This window comes from Phocoena sinus, chromosome 15, assembly GCF_008692025.1.
Source record: "Phocoena sinus isolate mPhoSin1 chromosome 15, mPhoSin1.pri, whole genome shotgun sequence".
In the NCBI taxonomy this organism is placed as follows: domain Eukaryota; kingdom Metazoa; phylum Chordata; class Mammalia; order Artiodactyla; family Phocoenidae; genus Phocoena; species Phocoena sinus.
The window spans coordinates 18,921,211-18,941,399 of NC_045777.1; the positions used below are offsets into that span (position 1 = coordinate 18,921,211).

A 20,189-nucleotide genomic window follows, 5' to 3' on the forward strand; every position below is an offset into this window, starting at 1 on the left:
AGCTCAGCCCATTAGGAGCCGTGGAGGGCTCATTCCTCTAAGGACCAGGTCCCCAAGGCCCACGCAGAGGCCCCAAGGAACAGTGTGGGTATCACCATTCCAAGCAAGGCCATGGCAGACAGCAACAAGCCTGGGTGGTGAGGGGGGACTCAGTCCCTGGCATTTAATCGCCCACAAACTCTCATGAAGAAATAGACTAGCCCTCCTCAAGAGGCTCTGGGCTAATGAGGGACCACCGCACCTGGACCAGGGACTGGCCTCTCATGCCAGCCCTAAGGGCTGAGGGCCTGCTCACAGGCCAGGCTGCCTCCTCCCACTCCTTCAGGAAGCCTGCCCTGACCATCCCCTTCCTGAAGGCTGTCCAGGCCCAGCAGAGGAGAACCACACAGATCTTAAATTCTAGCTGTGAGGTCCTGGGCAGTCCCGCTCTTTTTTAAAAAAAATTTATTTATTTTACTTGTTTTTGGCTGCGTTGGGTCTTCGTTGCTACATGCGGGCCTTCTTCTAGTTGCAGCGAGCGGGGGCTTGCTCTTCGTTGTGGTGCGCAGGCTTCTCATTGTGGTGGCCTCTCTTGTGCAGCACAGGCTGTAGGTGCACAGGCTTCAGTAGCTATGGCACGCGGGCTCAGTAGTTGTGGCGCACGGGCTTAGTTGCTCCGCGGCATGTGGGATCTTCCCAGACCAGGGCTCAAACTCGTGTCCCCTGCATTGGCAGGCGGATTCTTAACCACTGCGTCACCAGGGAAGCCCAGTCCCGCACTCTTCTGGCCTCAGTTTCCCTATCAGTAAACTGGGGATTCCTCCTACCTCACTGGGTTGCATAAGGGCCCTGCCAGGAGCCGCCAGTCCCAGTGAAGTCTGAAGCCCCCTGCCTGTGTGCCTAGTGCCATTGACATGGGGCCTATGTGAGCCAGCAGCAGCCACTGCCAGGGCTTTGCTGGGGGCAAACCCAAACCTAGGCGAGGTAAAGCTGGCCTACAGCTGCCTTGGCCCAAGGAAAAGAACCCAAGTAGCCATTTCCCCAGCTCCAAAAAGGGTCTCACAGGGGTGGGGCACCATGGGGGAAGAGTGGGACTTGTGGAGCCTCCGAGTTCACATCGGGTGCACATGGACATGACACGCTCTAAGCCAGAGGCTGCTTCCTGAGCCTCAGCACCGGGCCTGTTGCAGTCACAGCATCTCACCTACGCACTAGCCAACACGTGCCGGCACTACACATACCCCGACCTTGCATAGGGTGGGGCACCAGAAGAGAATGCTAACAGATCTGAAATCACAAACACCACGTTTCAAATCCTGTTTCTGAGGATACAGCTTGGGCCTCGGGCAAGTCTCTCAGCTCTTAGGTAGCCTGTGGATAAAGTGAAGGCCTTAGTGGGGGTGGACCTGCCATAAACCCTTCACATGCAGACAGAGAACTACACAGAGTCAGCAAGGTGATTTTGCTAGAAAGGGACAAGAGGACATACTGAAAATTAAACCCCCTAATGATGAAGATACGGTCAAGAAAACCACCAGCACCACCACACACAAAAAAACGAAATGACACATATCACAAATTTCTGGACATGAAACATGCATTCATTCGCCAAAATATTTCTCTTAAGAGAGTCTTCCCTTTAAGTGCATAAATTAATTGGTGGAAACTGCAATAGAAACTAACCGTTTCTCCCCAAGGCCACCAGGAAATTCAAAACTAACCGGACTCCCCTGGTGGTGCAGTGGTTAAGAATCCTCCTGCCAGTGCAGGGGACACGGGTTCGAGCCCTGGTCCAGGAAGATCCCACATGCTGCGGAGCAACTACGCCTGTGTGCCACAACTACTAAGCCTGCGCTCTAGAGCCCACGAGCCACAATTACTGAGCCCGTGTGCCACAACTACTGAAGCTCGCACGCAGCAACGAAGACCCAACGCAGCCAAAAATTAATTTAAAAAAAAGAAACCAACCGTATAAAAATGCATGTAAATACTTTTTACAACTTAAAATAGCTGTAAGTCATGATAAATACCAAAGTTTTTTAAAAAACATCTAGGAAGCTTGAAAGAGGTAAGTGAATGTTATCGGGACAGGTCCCTTCCCCTGGGGTTTTCACTGCCCCTGACAGTGCGCTGTGCACGCCCAGCCCTGCAGCGTGTCCTGGAGGAAGGTGGGCAAAGCTCAGCACTCCTCAAAAGGGCCCAAGTCCAGTCAGAGCCACGAGATCCAGAGACCCCAGCCCCACATCCGCTCCCAGTGCTCCCCCTACCTCTGAGCCTCTGCATGTGCCAGGCCCACCTTCTCAACTCAAGTTTCCATCAGGCCTGGTCCCGTGGCATACTTGGTGCTTCCGCATTCTGGTCACACCATCTGATGCCTCCTTGGTGTCAAGGCCACTGACCTGTGAGTTCCACAAGGAAGAAACCACATCTGCCTCCTCTCCATTCCCCAAACCCAGGTCCCTGGGGAGGCTTCAAAATGCCTTACAGAGTGCTTAGAAGCAGGAATGAACACACGAGAGTTAGACTCCAGAGCTAATTATCTAAGAGGCCACAGATGCTCAAAGAGGGTATCAGGGATGACTTCCTGGAAGAGGTGGTGCCATGGGGCAACAAAGGCTGAGGAGCTCCAACAAATATGCAAATGCAGTGGTCAGTGGGGTGACCATGTGGAGAGAAGAAAGAAGGACCAGACACGGGGTGCAGGGGGGAGGGCGCGGGCACCACCCCAGGGGCCAGAGTAATCTGAAAACACTGGGAGGTTCCTGTACACAGGTTCCTGTAGCCGGTGGGAACCATGGGAAGCTAATGGTGCTTTGGGGAAAACAAAAGAGAACAGGCAGGGCTCTTTGAGCACCACGCCCTGCTTGGGTCTAAGCCAAGGCCACCAGGAGATTCAAAAGAGCGGGTCCCAGGGGTCGGGAGAGTTGTACAGACCTTCCCAGAAACGCTCTCTCATCAATCACATCTTCTCCACATACAGCCTGGGCCAAACAGATGGGCCACTCCCAGTCCCCATCCCGCAAGTCAGCACCTCCTGTACCACCCTCCAAAGAAACTACACATCAGGGCCGGAGAGAGCACAAATGGAGCTCAACTTTCTCCCCCAGAGGACGCTGAGATGGAGAAAGGAATCCACGAAGGGAAGCGCACTGCCAACCAGCTGATTCCCAGCTCTGCACCTCTGCTGCCCTACACAGGGAGCCAGAGGCCTCTGCACCCTAGGGTGCCTGGATCGGCCAGGATTATACAGAGCCTCACAGCTTGGAAGAAGAAGGATGGAGGTGGCCAAAGAGAAGACAAGACAGAACCTGCACACAGGTGGGAAAGGAGTCTGATGCAGCAGGAGCCAGGGCCTGGGATGGCCAGCAGCTTCCATGTCGGCCACCTACTGCTCAAGGAGTAGGAATGAGAGCCCCCCTATCCCCGCCCAACACAACAGTCTGGAGCGGCTCCCAGGGAGAAAGATGAGAGCAGAGGGGTGGGGAGCTCTCAGTCTCCATTTTACAAAGGACGGATCCTGACTCAGAGACCCAGGGTCACAGGGTCATGCAGCAAAGGGAAGGTGAGGCCAGAGTTTATCTCCTTCCCATTCCTGTGCAGCAGCACCTTCAAACCAGACCAGCAGGGGCGAGAGGACTAAACCCCTTCCCAGATGCAACAGGGAAGGCCTAGCCAAACCCTGGAGTACAGGGCACACCCAGGGCAGAGCTCAGCATCTGTTCCCGGTTGGGGTCTCGTCCATCACTGTTCCCCAAACACCTGACCGAGAAGAGCAGCCAGCCCTTCTCCCACCTTAATAAACAGGAAAAGGCCATTCAGACAGTTGGATGGGGATCTGTGGGATCCTCCTACACGGAACCCTGCACTCCTACATACTAACTGCTTCAGGTCACAGCTGCCAAGGATCCTCGCCAGTTCATGAATCATCTGGAGTCTAGATTCTAGGTGAACCTCCTCTGTGGAGCAATGAGGAAATGGAGGCTCCCAAGGGTATTGTCACAGTCACATGGTAGTTCATGTAGAACTGGGACCCTCTGCAGTGGCCCCACAGCAGCACACACCCTGAACTTGGGTTTGCAGAGAAAAAGCTGGGCAGCCCAGCAAGCCTTCACACCATTCAGGCAGGCAGCCCTCTTCCCTAAGATGCAAAATTAATCCCATCCATTTCAGGGGTGGGAACAGCATGCCCTGGCTCCAAAGGAAGGAAGGGCAAGGAAGCCCCACCCAAGGAACTCAAAGCTGGGAGAGAGATGAGCAGTTATCTACTGGGCTTGTTCTTTCACTCCATCACCGGGATCAAACTTTCAAATGTCTGTCTACTCCACGTCAGGCCCTGGGGTGGGTCCTGGATAAACAGAGATCAGTAAGGCATTGGAGTTCCTGCCCCTGAGAAAGCCAGAAAGCTCCTGCCCGGTGGAGGAAACAGATGGGGAAGCAGATAACTATGAGGTCCTGCAAAGAGTAGAACAACAGGGAGGTGTCTGTGGCACCGAGAGCCAGAGAAAGTGAGGAGCTGGATGTGGGAAGTCTCGGACCACTCTGTCCACGGAAGGCAGGTCTGGAGGACTGGCCTGTCCGGGTCTGTCAGGGAGGATCACAGAAGCCAAGGCATCGATGCAGCAGTCTGGGGGTTTGGGGAAAAGGGCATTCAGAGTTTCATGGATGAGAGGGGAGGGAAGGTAGGCCTCCACTGGCCATCAACACCACAGTGGGGTCAGGTGCAACAGGGGGCTTGCTCCAGCTTCTCTGCCCGAGCCCACGTGACGCCCCAGGCAGTCCCTTGGATGCTGACGTCTGCCCACTCTGCAGGCTGGTGCTGCCCGAGTTCTTTCTAGATGGCCTGTGTCTGCCAGGCTCCCAGCTACAGGGAAGAGGATGAGGGCCCAGCAGGGCTGGGTATTGGAGTGTCCAGGATCTCAAAAGGCCCAATGAAATGCTCCTCATGGTACATTCAGGCCACCTGGAGAACCAGAGTACTAAGCATAAGTCACTTTTCTAGCCTCCTCTTTCCTGACCCTCAGGGCAATCAACACGGTTGTCTACACCCTCCCTCCTGCTGCAAGCTCTGCCCTTGACTTCTCCTCTCCTGATTTCCTGCTTCTTCTTGGGCTCCAGGCCTATCCCCACCTGTCCCCACGCTGGCCTTCATCAAGGCCCCATGCCAAGGGCCTCTCCTCTCCCGATGCTCTCCCTGCTCCCCAGTCAGTGTCAATGCAGGCAATTTACAAACACAGCTCTAGCCTACTCCTTGACTATAAGCTTCAGACCCTTCAAACCAACTGCCTACTTGCCGTCTCCACCTGTTCGCCTCAAAGTCAACCCCTCACAAAAACGAGGCCTCTTGCCACACCTCTTGGGTCCGCTAACAGCACCACCTCCAAAGAGGTGCACAGACTCGACTCTTCAGAATCATGCTTAACATTTTTTCTCTCACCCCCTCCAATCTAATCCTTGAACAAGTCCTACTGGCTTTTCTAATATCATTCACAACCACATTTACCTAGTACCTAGATGAGTGGGAACGCTGTGTATTTTAAGGCTATTTGACTGACTGTCTTCTCCACTGGAGCATAAGCTCCATGCCTGTTGGCGTCAATGCCCCAGTGCCTAGCAGGAAATGGACTGTTAGGAGAAGAAAGAAAAACTCTGGGGCCCTCTCCTGAAAGGAAATGATAGGGGCCTCCGGCTGGGGGCTGAGTGATAGGGGCTGAAGTTGGGGTACAGGTGGGAGGGGGATGGCAGAGGCCTTCCCCTGTGGAGCTTGCTGACCCCCATGCTGTCTCACGACCCCGGCCCTGCCTCCCCGCCTCTTTGGTTTCTGTTACTGTCACCATGGGCCCTTCCCTCTTTGGGGGACATATGGGGCCAGCCCTCAAACCCCCAACAGAGTCAACCCTGATTAGGTTGGAGACGTTCTAAACAATGACAAGGGTCAGTAGGTCACAGGCCTGCTCATTCAGACGCCCTCTCCTGTACACCCACCTGCTCTCCCGGTTTAGAGCTGCTTGGTCCAGCCTCTCCTCAGTGGGCCACTCCCTTTGGGCAACACCAGCCCAAGCCAAGCCACTCTCCCATCCTCCTTTTGCTTCCCGGGGAGCCAAGGCCCCAGTATGTGATCTACTCTCTGACCTCACTCCAAGGTGAAAGGGAACACCCACTCCCTGCCTCCCCAGGAAGCCCAGTTCAGATTCTTCAAAATCACCTCCCCTATTGAGAGGAGTGGCTACCTTGGGACTTGCCCTTCCTGATTTTAATTCCCTGGTTCCACGCTCTTAAGACAGCTCCTGGCCTCACCTCCTGTAGCACAGACAGCTGCCTGCTAGCCTCCCACCCCTGCCTGCAGAGCCTCACCCTTCCAGTGTGGGCCAGTTCTCAGGCCAGGGACCAGGACACCCTCAAGGAACAGTCTACGCATCAGGTGTTCTCACTGGAGGGGACTCTCTCTGTTATTTTACTGCTGGCCTCAAGAGGCTCTGAGTAACCCCGGACAAACCGATATATACTACGTTTTCTAACCTCCTTGCTGGATATGCTAAGAGCTCCCAAGAAAAGCCAGCCCCAGTTAGGGACTGACAGGCGAACATAGGCACATTATACTCAATTACTGTGTTAGGGTCAGAATAGGAGAGCTACCGGAGGACAAACAGGGGTAAGGGGTCTTCAGAGCCTCAGAGAGGGACTCGTCGCCCCCCGCCCCTGTCGCTACCCAACTTCCCAGCTGACCTCCTACCTTCAAGTAGGCGCAGAAGCCTTTGGGACCTGTGGGCAACTCCTCCCCTCCTTCCTAGGGTCAGTCACTCCATGAACTCGGGCCCACACTCTCTGGGCCTGAGGCTGAAGTCACACAATCCCATGGGGTTTGCATTCACCCACCACACAACCACAGCTACACAGCCAGAGTCCCAGTATGGTCAGTGCCCTACCCCTGCAAGGGCAAGGCCAGGCCAAGGACACTGGGACCTGGGGGGCGCCCCTTAAACAACCACTTCCTTCAGGACATTTCAGCTCAGCCACGTCCCCAGGTATCCAAGAAAACAGGAAGCCAACCCCAATGTGAATGGCCCACCCGCGACGAGTTAGAATTAGGTCTCACACAAACAAGTGGTCCAACTCTCCGTGGCCCAACGCCTTACCATTCTGGTCAGATGTCTGCCACCAGGGCCTGGAGCTTTGGTCAGACCGTCCACTCCTCACCGAGCTCACGCCTCGATCCTCTAGCCAACGCCAGCCTGCTAGCCAGCAGGGGGAGCGACCCACAGTGGCAGGCTGATTCTCTCTGGAGCCCCGCGCTCAGCCAACAGCACTTCAGGCACAACTGTCTCCTGCCGGCCCTGGGCTTTCACGGTTTTCTGCACGTTCCAGATCACAAGCTTCCCAGGATCAAGGACTGGGTCACCTTCTTTTCTTGCTTCCTAACTCCAGGCTGCTTTGTGCCAGGCCTGGCTCAGCAAGGGAGATGCCAGTCTCCTGCAGGAGAAAGCCCTGCCCCATGTATTCTGCATCCTTAGTCTTGCTGAAGCCAGGGCCACCGGCCAACACCGGGAAGGGCCCAGAAGGAAGCAGCACAGCCTATACACAAAGCCTACATGTGGGCTATAAAAAGGAGCCCTCCCTGCTTCCCCGAGGACAGGCTTGGTTCCTAGAGGTGACAAGTCGGGGAGAGACCTAGTACTTGTGCTTGGGCACTCAGCCACTGCAGCCTCTCAAAGGCAAGCCAAGCACCTCCTCAAAAGGAACTAGTCTTACAAGGAGGAGAGGGAGACCATCAAGAACTGCGGCAGGAATGCAAGGCAGAGACTCTCCGAGCCGCATCTCCTGGGACCTCAGCCTCCACCAAAGCTACCACCTGCACCGTCCCCACCACCTCTCTTCCCCAGCCCCAGCATATCCAAGGACCTCCCCCTTCTCACACTTCTTCCCTCTCCTCTAGGGCTGAGGGCACTCTCTCGAGGCAGCCTCAGTCTCCGCTCCCTCTGGAGGCCCCAGCACACCCAGCTGTGATGAGCGGCTCTAACTCTGGGGTGATGGGGTGATGGCAGGAAGCTGTGGCTCGGGGGCAGCTCAAGCAGGAGTATGTGTGTTGGGGTGAAGGCGGAGAGATACAATTAGGCAAGGGCACAGCTATAATAACTCGGAGTGAGAACACAAAGTTCTCTGTTTCCGAGACCCCAGCCAAGGCAGCCTCTTGACCCACAAGGGCTGCAGCCTACCTGCCACAACAGCGGGGCCACCCTCACTGTACCCCGTGCTCAAGTCACAGGAACTAATTCCTCCCTGGCCTCCTTTCCCCAAATCCTCCTCCAGCCTAATCTGCCCTGAGTGCTGAGGCTCTGCACCTGGGGGCAGACCCAGAGCCGCCAAGGCCCCCCTCCGGAAACAGTGGGGTGGCTCGCCACGGCGCACACATATGGCCTACGGGAGAGCCAAGCCTCGGCTGCCGTCAGCCATGGAGATGAACACAGCACACCCTCATCTCTCCAGACCGACAGAGCAAGCTTGGCTTGTTTCCTTCTCAGCGTGCCCGGACCCCGCCGTTATTTTTTCTTTCTGGCTGTATGTGCCTTAACCTTTATGTTTACCGCTAGACTCCACAGTGCTTGGCACGTCAGCAAATGCCAGAGTCCAAAGCCAGGGAGGCACAAGTGGCACCTCACTTGTTCAGTGTGCCACAGGGCCCAAGAAAGCCGTTTTCAGGGCTTTTTTTTTTTTTCCTTCAAGGAAAGAGTAGCTATGGTGATACGGAAAGCTCACTATGCTAGAGATCTACTGCCACAGTGAACAAGTCAGAGGCTGGAGTCATCATGTCTGGTTCAGCGTACCTAACACACAGGAGCTAAGACCACACTAAATGTGGGATGAACGAAGGAACATGTGGACGAAGGCATGTGCTTCAGCTTGTCGTTGGGGTCCTGGAGAGGCCCTTCTCAGGGCACCTAGAGCCCAGAGCCCAGACTCCCACTGCCCTGGCAGAGGCTCAGTGCGGATGTCACCACAGCCCAGTAAGAGCAAGTCAGGGCAAGGCTCTTCTGCTACCTTGGCCCCCGCAGCAGGGAGAGAAGCATCTCGATGGGGGCTGTGGCAAGCCGAGGGCAGCAGAGGGTCCCGATGGAGGCTCTGAGTCCAGCGTGCCAGGAAGGGGGCCTGGGCGCATCGACCAGCACATCTGCCCAGAGGGCAGAGGAGAGATCAGGGAGCTCTGTCCACATAAAGTAAAACAACTCTGGTCCCGCAGAACACCCACCTTACTGTCACTTCCCCAGAGTGGAGGAATGAACTGAACACTGCAGTGGGAATCAGAAGTTCCAGGCTCTCGTCCCAGCACTACCATGAACCTGCTGGGCACCTTAGCCTTGGGGCCTTGGTTTCCTCATCTACAAGGGAGAGCCTATCATTCCCACCTCTCAGGTGGAGCTGTGGTGGAGCTCAAACAACACAATGGATGAGAAAATGCTCCATGAACTAATGCACTATTCAAGTACCCAATTTTTCTCCTGCCCCCGACCTCTGTGTACAGACTCAGGGAGGGAACAAAGAAAAGAAGTAGGAAGCAGACTTCTAGCCCAGGCTATCAGAGCAGCCACGGCATCCAGCTTCGTGGTGGACAGAAGAACTGGAGCTCTGTAGTTAGTTATGGTGAAAGCAAAGGAAACAAATAGTTGTTAAGCACCCACGAGTGCAACATGCTGTGCTGAGCACTCTCACATAAAATCTATTTGACCGTTGTTAATATACTGCTCCGTGAGGGAGAAATTATTTTTACAGCTGAAGATCAGTTTAAGATAGGTTAAAGTGACGTGTACCCAAGGTCACAGGAAGAGCTGAGACTCAGACCCAAATCTGACTGATTCTGGCTACAGCTGCTGGAGGCCACTCCTCACCCTCGGCTCCACCTAGAGTCTTATTACCTGATACCATGCTGCTCTCAAAGATTTCCCCCCAGAGAAGCCCGGGCGCCATGCTTCTCTAAACAAAGCACTCTACTAGGAGCTCCAGAACACTCCCCTCCTCCTGTCCCACCTCCACTTCTCCTGGGACTCCCCTCAAAGTCCCCACTGACTTCTGCAGTTCTAAGAGAGGGAGCAGAGAGGGGAAAACGTCTCCTATCCCCTAATATCAGGCCTTTGCTACATTAGGCCTCCCTTCCTCCCTCCACCTTAGCCACCGCTGACTTCCTTGAAGCCACATCCCAGAGAAAAGGGCACAGAGTGGGAAGAGATGCCTTGAATTAACGGAGACCGACAGGGATGGTGATGGGAGAGGCAAAGGCAGGCCCTAGCACACTGACGTGCTGGCATTAAAGCACTTCCTGGAAGACAGGGGTCTCCCACCAAGGTGCTCAGGTAGCATTTCTCAGGGCGACGTTCTCAGAAATAGGCCAATCTGATATCTTCATATGATACCAAAACCGCTGCTCACAGCCAACTGCCCTGGCACCCTGCAAAAGTCAGTGGCAGGAAAGAGCCCTGATGATAGAGGGGCTCCTGAGAGCTTCAAGAAAGAGGCTAGGTGGCTCCTTGTCTCCGAATCAAAGCGCTTAGTGGCCAGCCCCCTCAATACCACAGGTACATTTGCTCCCTTCCACTAACAGGTCCTCCTGGGCAACTTAATCTTCACCTTCCTCCTCGTCAGGGCTCCCATGCGTGAAGCACTTACACGGTGCTACACTCCACGCGAAGCATCTTGCAGACTCTCTCCGAATCCTCGCAACTCCCTTATGAGAAAAATGTAATCTATCCCTCTTTTATAAACAAGGAGTCCAGAGAGATAAAGTCAACCCTCTCAAGGTCACAGAGCAAGTAAGCGGCACAACAGGATTTTAACCTAGGCAGTCAGAGTTCAGAGCCCGAATGCTAAGCTACCCTGGCTCTACTGTCTCCTCCCTCCAGCCCCAGCCCCTCCCCTCCCCTCCATCACTGCCGCCTCCCGCCTGCCTCGCAAGGAGGCTGTGCTGTGCTCATCAGGTCTCTCCTGCAAACTGCAAGTGGCTCACAGGTCTCCCTCCTCAACCTCTCCCAAACACAGGACAGTCCTGCTTCAGCCTCTGGTGACAGCTGGCCTACAGAACAGAGCACAACCCACGAGTTACAGCATGCCATGGCCCTCCCTACGCTGCCCCCAGCCCAACCCCTGCACAGCGATCCCCAGGGCCTCAGCCAGGGCACAGGCAAGTTCCTCAACCACTCAGGAAGGCCCAGCTCCCCGGCCACCTTCCGTGTGAAGCCTTCCCGGCTCTCTCCTCTCGACCCCCCTGCTTGCTGAGCAGAGCTCGTTACTCTGCACTCAGAAAGCTCTCAGTATGGACCTCTAGGTACATAACACACAGGGTTATAATTACACGTTCCCAAATCTGTCTCTTCCAGGAGTCTGGGAGTCCCTCAATGCCACTGACCAAGTCTTATCCATCTTTTGAACCCTTAGTGCCTAGCACTGGGCAAATAAGAGGTGTTCACACAATATTTACTGAGCAAATAAATGCCCCCCATTCTAAGGGGCTACCCAAAACAAGCTAGTGACCAAGCTCTCTAACTGGTAACTCAAGCCTATGCATCTGCGTACGTCTGTGTGGACACGTGCACACACACAGAGAAGGTGGAGGTGTTGGGGGCCCCAGGGCTGCTGTGCTCAGCTCTTCCAGGCATCTGTGAAGCAGGCCCCTTTCCTAGGTTCACAGGAAAGAAAAAGCCCCAGCTGGACAGAGAGCTTGGCCGGGCTGGTCTGGAAACCCACACATCAGGGCAAGCCTGGGGGGCTGAGGAAACACTAAGAGGTCTGACTTCCCCTGGAAAAACCAGTCAGACAGGAAACGCACAGGCGAGGATGGCTAGCTCTGGAGATCCGGACATGTGCTCTCACCCCTCTCCCCCCGGGAGCAACCAGCCAGCACAAAGAAAATCCCCAATGATACAGGCCTGCCCTCCTCGGGCACCTTGGGCCCAGCCTTCAGGGCTGGCCCTGTGGTCTATCTCCTCAGCAGTCTGACAGCCACAGGGGTCAGGCCTCAGACAGCTGGTACCAATGTCACCTACCCTGTGAGCCTGACTGCCTTGTCCAGGCGGTTTGCGTTCTTCTGCCACCCCCCACCCCTGGCATCAAAGGTACCATTCCATTGTCCCCTTTAGTTTCCCTAAGGGCAAGGGCCTGTTTTCATTCACCACCTGAGAAAGCCTGGCGTCTAGAAGGGTGTCAATGTAAGAATCAAAGACGAAAGGCTGGGGCTGCAAAAGTTCCCACAGATACGCTTGGATGGCACTCAGAGCCCACCGTGGAGCCTCCACCCGAGCCACTGTACCCACAATGACCCTTGACTGAACCTCTCATCCCAGAAGGCACCTGAGGGAAAAGTGTACAGCCAGAGCCTAGAGAGGCTGAGGCTGTCTGTAAGGAACAGTCCGAACACAAAGGTTTCTCCTCAGAGGTGCAACGCAGACCACAGAACGGGGGCCTGAGACCACTCACAGCACAATCCCGGGGCTCTGAGTCCTCTTGGGACTGGCCGACCAGCCACTGACTGGAGAGCCGGGTCCAACTGAGGCTGTCACATGGCAGCACAATTCACTCCCTACACTTCTATTTCCTCATCTGTAAAGTGGGGTGGTACTCCAGGCCCTTTAGAGGATAAACCAAGAAAACATGATGAAAAGTCTCTGTAGCACTCAGCAGGAGGTCTGTAATTGCTTTGTGCTCATTTAAGTCAGTATCTGTAACATAAAAAGCCCAACGTTGACCTGGTTCCTGTCACACCACCGTGACAACCAGCACCAAGGCACTTCCCCACCCCTCTTTTAAGCCAAACTCCCACTGGAGAAGTGAGCACCTGCCAGCCCCGTCTCACAAGTGCAGGATAAAGCGAGAGGGCACAGAGTTAGGCCAGAATGAGGTCCTGTTGAGGTCCTGTACATAAGCGGTCCCCAAACTTTTTGGCACCAGGGACTGGTTTCGAGGAAGACAATTTTTCCACTGACGGGGGACAATTTTTCCACTGAAGACAATTTTTCAGGCGGGAATGCGAGCGATGGGGGGGGGCAGCAGATGAAGCTTTGCTCACTCGCCCACGCTCACCTCCTGCTGTGCGGCCTGGTTCCTCACAGGCCGAGGACTGGTACCAGTCCATGGCCCGGGGGTTGGGGACCCCTGCTCTACATGAGTGCCGGGCACTTTCATTGAACCCCAGTCTCTCCTCAGGGCCACGGACACCCTGAGGGTCCCAGAAGTGTCTCTCTCTCTTTGGCCAGGTTACAGGGTCAGCAGGAAAAGGCCAGACGGCAAGGGGCCCTGCTGGGAGTCTAAACTTCCTCAGAACCCACAGACGGGGGCTGCAGGGATCAGAACCCCACAATGAGGTGCACCCATGAATAGGCAGCAATGGGGCAGCTTCAGCACGAGGCTCTGTTTGCAAGGTCTGAACGCCACACGAGTGTCCATTAGCCTTCTCACCCGGAATCCTTTAATCCGGGCCTCCAAAATCAAAGGGCCAGGGCCCCTTCCACATCCTTTGCCCACGTTCCAGGCCTCTCAAATCCCAGCTAACTGATGAGATCACTGAATTTGTACCTCTCTGGCTGACCCACCATTGGGGGCTGGGGGTCATCAGGTCCTCTGCATTCCTGCCTCCATCCCCAAACACCTGAGACATCGTGGGACTAGCCTCTTGCCTCTCCACACCCATTCCTTCTGTACATGCCCCAACGTACAAACGAGAAAGTTACCCACTCATGAGCCAGATGTGCACATCTCCTTATACTTACTCTATCCACTGTTCTACGTGGTAGGTGGGTAGCTGAGTAGTTGGGTCAGGGCAAAACAAAACCATATCCTCCCGTCTCCGGGTAGTGATCTCAGTGAAGTGGGAACTGGGGCCCCATCCTCCTCCCTTCCGACACCCTCACCCTCACCCTCTTCTGCAGCCACACAGTCCCAGTCCAGGAGATCAGTCATACTCCATTATTGTTACCATTAATAACGGCTTACACTTATTAAACATTTACAATGTGTCGGGCACTGTGCTAGCTGTTTTAATCTTCTCATTTAACCCCCAGAGCAACAAAATATAGTGGATGTATTATTACTCCCACTTCGCAGATGAGGAAACTAAAGCTCTGAGAAGTAGCTAGCTGCAGGGGATACACAACTAAAATACACGGGCTTCAAATCCAACCCTGCCTTCAACCACTGTGCTGCACGTACTGCCTGCTGGTCACGAGCACAGTTTGAAATGCAGCTTGTTACTTAGGAGAAGTCTATCTATCTGGGAACCTCCAGCCCATGCTACCAATTCAGGAGAGCGAGCACACAGAGCACCACAGAAACATGGAAGGGGCTGCGCCTGGAGTCTGATGCCTGGGTGATGTTTCCAGGGCCATCCCAGCTCTCTGCAGTGTCTGTCCTTCCTCCACTTTGGAATCCAGTCTCTCAAATAACTAAAATTTTCTCCCAATGGCTGACAGGGCCGACGGGGGCACCGAGGAAGGCGGCTGCCGTGTGGAAGTTCGGCAGCTGTGTCAGATCTGGAGTTTGTAGTTGAGGACGGCTGCCTCACCGTAAGACCTTCCTTCCTCCCAATCTTCTCAGCCACCTTCAGGCAGGTACACCACAGCCAAGGAGGTCTGTGGGACCTTCCCTTGGGGGTGTCACTTCCTGAACCCGCTTCCTACACATGGACCTAATTCTGAACCTGGCTCTAACATCAGTCTCTGGGGGTCTCTGCAGTTAGCAACCCACAGCCTGGGGTTGCAGACAAATCACCCCTCACACTTGGAGGTGGGGGAACGGAGAGCGGAGCTGGGGCCCATCCGGCCACAGCACAAGCACGCGCCCAGGGGAATAACACTCTGAAGGATTTGGGGTTTTTCAAAATCCCCCACCTCCCTCCTTCGCAAAAGCAGCCAAGGTCAGGCCTGGGAAGGCAAAGAGGCAGGAAATCAAGAGTAGCCACTCCTGGTTCCCTCCAGCTACGGGACACAGGCCACAGGACACAAAGGGCTAGACCCCAATTTGGCTGCGTGCTCTTGAACAGTACCTGACACAAAGCAGTGAGGCTGGCCTCCTGGGAGCCAAGCTCTTGAGAACGTGCATCCAAGGACAAGGGGAGTCTGGCCCCTCTCCGTGCCCCGGCTTTGGGTATCTGCCCACGCACACAGACCTCCAAAATTCAGCTTCGGGACAAAAGAAGCGGCGGGAAAAAGCAGCCACTGCCTCCCCTCAGGCTTTTCCAAACCGAACAGGACCACCTTCCTCCCTCTCCCCGTGACGGAGATGCATAGGCCCGGTTCCGCTCCAAAACCAGCCCTCCCGTAGCAACTGCCTAAGTTCTACCCAGGAAACCCAAAGGTTCCGTTCCAAGTATGAGCCCAGCCAGGAGGCCCACAGTTTCGCGGACGCTGCTCTTTTTGGAGAAAGGGCGCGCATCTGGTCTGGCCCCGGTTCTGGGGCTGGCAGGGGGCACGCTGCCTCGGCTCCCGTCGCCTCGGCCGACACCGCTCCCGGGCTGTGGGGGACCAGACGCCGGCCTCGCTGGTCTCCAACCCGCTAGGATTTTTAGGCCTCTGGGCAAAGAGCCTGGAACACGCCCCCCCGGCTGGGGGAGGGGGTGTCCTGTCAGGTGACTGAGGACCCGGATGCCCCCCGCCCCCGGTGACCACCCGGGCCGAGGCGGGGGCGGGGCCCACAGGGTGTGGGGGGGAAAGCCCGAAAGTTTGCCCAAGTCTCTCTTCAGCGGCGGCCCGAGGAGCGCGGGAGCCGGGCGCAGACCACCGCCGCCCCCGCGCGCGCGGCGGGCCCCAGGGAGGGGGGCGCACTTACTGGCCCCCTCGATCTTGTCGGCGCCACGGCTCCACGTGATCTGCCGCGTCTCCAGCTTGACCTGGAAGGTCTTCCGCTCGGGCCGCTGCGACTTCTTGGAGTAGAACAAAGTCATGACGGTGCCCACCTCGAGGCTGCGGCAGAGGTGCAGCACCTCGGCGTCCGAGGGCGCGCCGGGCCCGCAGCCGTTGGCGCAGGGGGACGCGGCGCCCGCCATGGCTCCGACGCTGGGGGTGGCACAGGCTGCCGCGGCGCAGGCCCGCCGGGAGCGAGCTGGCGGCGGCGGAGGCGGCGGGCGAGCAGACCCCGGCGGCGGCTCCTGCGGGCGGAGACGGGGCGGGGCCTGAGCGGGGGGCGGGGCGGCCCTGCAGGCCCCGCCTCGGCCCGCGCGCCTGGAACAAAGGCGCCCGCGCACCCGTGGGGAGGACCCCCGCCCGTCGCCCGCCGCGCCCGCGCCTGCGCCTGCGCCCCGCGACCCCCGGACAGGCCCCGGCTGGGGGCGCGCGCGCCGCCCGCGGTCGACCTGCCAGTCCCTCCGTCCCGCAGAGGTACCTCACGCGGCCCCGGACACAGCCTGGCGGCCACGGCCGGCCCCGTCACGCGCGGCAGCCTCGCGCCGGCCCGGCCGTCAGTCGGACACACCGGCTGCCCAGCCCACTGTCCCGCACAGGCCCGGCCGCAGCAGTTCCCTCAAGCCCGCCTCCGGAGTGCCGCCCGCGCAGCGACCGGGAGGAGAGGTGAGGGTGCGGAGCGCCCCCCGGGCCCGCCAGCCAAACCCAGTACCTGGGCGGGCTGCCCAGCGGAGGGAACCAGGCCAGGCCGCTTCGCCTCACACCCGCGGCGGCGGCGGCGGCGGCGGCGGCGGCGGCGGAGGCGGGTCCTCCGCGCTCCATCTCTGGGGAGGGGAGGGGGCGGGGCCTCCTGCGGATTGGTCGTCAGGCTCTGACGGACAGCTGGCCTGTCCCGTCTTTCCCCTCTGGCCGCCCAGGGCCGGCCCGCGGGCAGCTCCTAAGATTGTTGGACCCACGTTTGTCCCGGCCCAGTGGCCAGTGTGGCCTTGGGGGGGTCCCGTTATTCGGAGTAGTACCCCAGGCCTGAGCATCCACTGCAAGTCCTCCAGTGGTCTTCGCCTCTGTCCCTTGCCTGGACCAGTGTTTTCCGCACCGCACGCTGCGTCTCCACGCGGCAGGACGCGGGCTCAGGCCCTACCTCACTGCGCCCCTCCTGCAGATGCTCTCCGGAGCTTTGGTTTTCCCGGCCCGACTCCCCCTGTTTTCCTCCTCCCTCTCTGGCCGCTGCCTTTCGACCTCCAGAAGCTTCTCTTCCTCTGCGGTGGGTCCTGAGTCAGTTCCCAAGGCGACCTGACCCTTCCCATGGCGTCACCCCCCCCCGTCCCCCCTCCCCCGCCAAACCCAGGCACCCTAGTGCCAAAGCTGTATCTCCCCCACATCCAACTACCTGCTCCACGTCCCCACGTAACACAGACATCTCACCTCCCTCTTCAAATTGCTTCTCCCATAGCCTTCACATTGTCAGAACGTGGCATTAAACTCCTCTAAGATGCTTGGGCCAAAACCATTGGAGATACCCTTGATTCCTCTCTCTGCCTAAACCCCACAGCAATCCATCAAGTCCAGTTCACTCTACCTTGGGATATCTCCGCTCCACCCACGAGCTCAAGGCCCAACTTCTCTCAGACAGACTCTTTAGCCTCCTTGGTCTTGCCTGCATCTATTCTCTATGCTCTAGTCTTTAAAATGAAATTAAATCATGATTCCCTACCTCCAGCCTCAAACCATTCATAACTTCCTACGGCACACAAAATCCACTCTCCCTACCTGGCCCAGCAGGTCTTATGTGGTCTGGCCCCTTTCTCACCCATTTCATCTCTCACCACCTCCCCTTCAATCCATTCTCCAGCCACAAGGCCTTTTGTTGGTTATTTGAATAATTCCCACTCTTTGTCTTCCAGCAGCCACTCCCTAGACTCACCCCTGCAATCTAGCTGCCCCTGTCACAGAACACCGCCCAAACTAAAGACACCTGCGGTCACAGTGGAGCCTGTCTGACGGATGTTGAGCCAGGCAGAGCCAGACAGAGCAGGACAACGTACTGCACATCAGAGGTAAGAGGCTCAGCAGAGCACCCAGCTGATGCTAGAGAAAGATCCAGGCTTCCAGGAATGTGTGAGTACATATGCGTGTGTGTTCGGGCTTTCCCCCCATCTGGGTGGTGACTAGTGTCTGGGGCTACCTCTGACTTTGTCTTGCTGTAGTGGTAGCATGTGTGTATGTGTGTTTTGATCCCCTCAAGTGCAACCCCAAGGAGCTGAGAATTCAGCCTGCAGTTGAGGTGTTTGTGCTAGTAGGCTTCAGCTACCCAAGGGGTGGTGGAGTGGCTGAGATGGACTGCCACCTAGTGACAGGCCTTTAAAGTAGGAGGGAGGGAATGAAAGTTGACCCAATGCCCGGCCCAGCATTACAAGGTTTACAACATGTTGTCACACCTGATCCTCATAATTACTCTAATCAGGGATGACAGTTCCCAATTTACTGATGAGAAACTGAGATTCAGAGAAGTTCTACAGCTTGCCCCAAGGCCACATAACTAACAAGTGGGGATTTGAACCCAAATCTGTCTGATGCCATGCATTTTCTGCCTCACAGGAAAGCCACTGGCTTCAGTAGGTGCTGGTGGTCAGTGGACAGTGGACACGGAGGCTAGCTGGCTGATCAGCAAGGGTGAGGGGAGGCCCTGGGCGTGGCTGGCTCTGGGAGTGGCTGGTCCTGGGCACAGGAAACCTGAGTGCAGAACTTGAGTGCTCACAGCGTGTGGTTTGGGCTTGCTGGGGCTTGAAGTGGTGCTTGCCCCTGTCTGCGGCCTTGAGCTTCTCTGTGCTAGGTGTCGGAACCATGAGTCAGGAGAACAAGAGAAACTCAGCACCAGCGCCCCGGGTATTCACAGACATTAGACAAACACTTTGTTATGTAGGGACAATTATCACGGAGGCTATGGAGAAAAAGAACAGAGGACTATGAGCTAAAACATTAGGGAGACTTACTTGAGATCTAGTAGACAAGAAGACATCAGCAGAGGCCTAAAGGATGTGAGGAGATGGCTGGGTGAATTATTAGAGGTGGGTTGGAGGAAAGTACTTTCCAGGCAGAGGTAACAGCATGTACAAAGGCCCTGAGACCAGAAAGAGCTTAGTAAGTTTAGGAATAGAAAGAGGGCTAGAGTTTACTAAATGAGAGGAAACACGGGAGGTGATGAGGCCAGGAAGACAGGTTGGGGCTGACTGGGCCCCTCCCTGCTTATCTGATCTAATCCGTTTTTCCAGGAGGCCTCCTAAGTGCTGCAGCCCTCATTTACTTCTTGGGCCAACTTGGGCAGCCTGTGGGTGGTGATGCTTTTTAAAAATCTCCATTTTTCCATTTTCTGAGAGCTTCCCGACATGTAGCCCATGCTTCCTTGCTTTTGCTTTTACTTTTGCCTCTGGGTCCGGGCCTCCGGGGGCTCCAGAAATCCCTGCCAACAGGATCTCAAGTTTTCAGTCTGCTGCCAGGCTCTTAATCAGGAAACAGGGCCCCATTTTTTCCTGGGACTTCTGAGCCAGCATCCCAGGTCTCAGGTGCCTCCCTCCACCAAAGTAGGTTCAGGAAAAGCAGGGTGTGCAGAGGGTGTGACTAGTATGGGCTTCCCCCAGCTCAGCATATATATGGGTACGTGGGTGTTACTGGCAGTGCCTGCAGCTGCGCTGGCTGGGAGGGAGCAGCCCAGCACCCACGCAAGGCCCACACAGATGACATCACCAAAGCTAGCCCGGCTTGGGCCTATTTCTGTCAACACTCATGCTTCAGCATGCTCCGGCTATGCCAGTACCTGTGCCTGGAGTTTGGAGGGGGAGTCCTAGCCGAGTTGCCCCTTTGGCCTTGTGGGCCTGACCCCACAGGTGTTTATTTAGCAAACACTTAGAACAGCACTTGGCATGTAGTATAACTGCTTTACCCCCATTGGCTCATTTACTCTTCATTACAGCACTGAGGTAAGTTCTCTCATTATCCCCATTTCACAGAAAAAAAATTGAGGCATGGAGAGGTTGAGAGGCATCCTCGTGGACACATAGCTAAGAGGTGGCAGAGATGGGATTCAAACCCATCCAGAGTCCATGCTGTGTTGCCTTCCATGTAGGTATGAACATTTTATTTTGTTTTCTTACCCCTTCCTTAATACCCATACCTGATGTGTTTTCTATTTTCAGTTATTTGGTTAAATACTGTTACAGGCTGGGTTCTTTGGGAAGCAGGCTTTGTGACAGAGGTTAGTGTGCAGAACATTTTTTAGGGAGTGCCCTTGGGATCAACACTGTGGAAGGGAGGGAAGGAAACAGGAGGGGACGCAGGGAGAAGTTA

At 56.1% G+C, this 20,189-nt stretch overlaps 1 protein-coding gene across 2 annotated transcripts in view; it reads right to left on the reverse strand.

Annotated features, from left to right (window-relative positions):
• Positions 1-16,474, reverse strand: part of PLCG1 (phospholipase C gamma 1) — a 35,576-nt gene extending 19,102 nt beyond the window's left edge. For both annotated transcript variants that reach the window (XM_032605289.1, XM_032605288.1), the window contains exons 1-2: positions 16,330-16,474; positions 15,778-16,096 (exon numbers count right to left, since the gene is read on the reverse strand). In XM_032605289.1, the coding sequence (XP_032461180.1) occupies positions 15,778-15,994 (217 nt within the window). In that variant the 5' untranslated portion in view covers positions 15,995-16,096; positions 16,330-16,474. The remainder of the gene's footprint in view (positions 1-15,777; positions 16,097-16,329) is intronic.
• Positions 16,475-20,189: the final 3,715 nt, after the last annotated feature.